The 1898-nt window shown below is 37.4% G+C and overlaps 1 protein-coding gene across 1 annotated transcript in view; it reads left to right on the forward strand.

Moving 5' to 3' along the window:
- The first annotated feature begins 907 nt into the window (after window positions 1–907).
- The window catches only part of LOC138015224 (carbohydrate sulfotransferase 1-like), a 2767-nt gene continuing 1776 nt past the window's right edge, over window positions 908–1898 (forward strand). Inside the window, exons 1-2 of the mRNA XM_068862189.1 lie at window positions 908–1223; window positions 1760–1898. The exon at window positions 1760–1898 is cut by the window's right edge and continues 1776 nt beyond it. Coding sequence (XP_068718290.1) covers window positions 1888–1898 — 11 coding nt within the window. The 5' untranslated portion in view covers window positions 908–1223; window positions 1760–1887. The remainder of the gene's footprint in view (window positions 1224–1759) is intronic.

The raw sequence follows: 1898 nt of genomic DNA on the forward strand, positions 1-1898 counted from the left end.
GCGCAAGAATCATGTTATGAGCTGATTCACTGCGGGTGCAAGAAAGGATGCACTGGTCAATGCAAATGCCGTAAGGCAAGCCTGAAATGCACAGCCCTATGCAACTGTGGAGAACATTGCCAAGATGATTAATTGCTTTCGGGTAATATAGCGTAAAAGTGTAAACTCTCTTTCTTGCAGTCACGTGATAGACCATGTGACACTCACTGAAAATTGAAGATGCTTTTTAATCCTCTCTTGATTAACAAAGAATATTTGCTGCAAAAAGTAAAATTTCTATCTGCAAAAACACTGCTCGAGTCACGCGAATTAGTACATAGTGTTAAAGTGTAAACTCTCTTTCTCGTAGTCACGTTATAGACTACGTGACATACATTATTGAAAATGTTATGCTCTAAAGATGCTTTTATTACTCTGATCATTACTAAAGACTGTTTATCTTGAAAACTAAAACTTTTACCTGAAAATAGAATTGTTTTACTTCAGCCTCGTTTTATAATAATAATAATAATAATAATAATAATAATAATAATAATAATAATAATAATAATAATAATAATAATGATAATAATAATAACATTTATTTCTATAGCGCAAATTCAACAATTCAGTTTTCAAATGCGTTTTCATGCTGGCTAGAATCATGTGAATTTGGCCACACATTTTTGTCCTCTTAAATAGGTGATCCGTCGCTGGCCCTATATCAGAAAATTATAACCTATAATTGCATCATCCTGCTAAGTTCATGCTTTTATCAAAAAGCGAACGATTTTTGGCATAAGGACTAGAAATTCAAAACGAGTGACAAATAAATCGAGTAAATGTACGGGGTTTCCCAGAAACGGTGAGTGATCCGAACTTTCTTTAATATAAGAACTGACAAAATCTGACAGAATCGCACTGTAAAAATCACTCATCGGCGTAGTAACAGCCTCTCATGTATATTGTTAAGCCTTATAAGTTTCATCGCTTTTTTTAACAAAGGCGTTACCTGACCCATTGTGAGTACTGTTGGTCGTCAGCAGCGTCACAATTAGTGCTAAGCCTAGACATCCATTGTAAACAACGGCGTTGGTCAACGTCAAGCACCCATTTTAAGAAGGTTAGGTTTCAATAATTGTTGTGATGTCCGTTTACTTCATGCAATAGAAGCGAAACCTATGCAATTCCTGAATTTAGTCGCATGTGGCCGTGAAGACGAAAACAAACAAGGTACATGCAATGTAAGTATATAATCAATTGAGTTCTTTCAATATTACTCATTCGAAATAGTATTTGTTTGAGTCAGTCTATTTTTGGGTACAAAGAAGGATTACGTTTTTGCAAACGTTGGCCGTGTAGCACTTTTTTTTATATTTCAACAGAATTAACTATTGTAGGGTAACGTAAAGTGCTGTTTTCTACCCACGTAAACCATGTTAGCGTTAGCCCTTCTAATGCCCACACAAGGGAAGTCCATTTAGTAGTCCATGGACTGGGGATCATTGTTTTTAGCCCCTCTAAAAATTGCATTCAGTTTTTAATGATTGCAGATAGTTGGCGGTGCATATAGGCGAGTGCGAGTGGCCAGCCGCGTGCCACGAGTAGCGCGGGAGTTGGAATTTTCGGAAGATTTTCGAGCAAATTAGAGCCTGCTCGCAGTCTACCAAATTACCTCTGCTTTTCAGTCTTGCCCTTTCGAGCGTTGCCAGATCTTGCCAGTATGCTAATAATAGCGTGATTCTGCGGATAACTTTTATGTATGTTTTCTTTGCTTCAGTGACTACATTTGCAAATGATGTCCGCACTTTTCAAGTCGACCAAAGCAGACGTGCTACTCGGCATTGAATAGCTGTTATTTCTTGTTGCTTTGAGTTTGGACAAACCAGAAGCGTCTGTTCGCCGACTATGTTTAAACG

Source organism: Montipora capricornis, chromosome 9 (assembly GCF_036669925.1).
Source record: "Montipora capricornis isolate CH-2021 chromosome 9, ASM3666992v2, whole genome shotgun sequence".
Taxonomy (NCBI): domain Eukaryota; kingdom Metazoa; phylum Cnidaria; class Anthozoa; order Scleractinia; family Acroporidae; genus Montipora; species Montipora capricornis.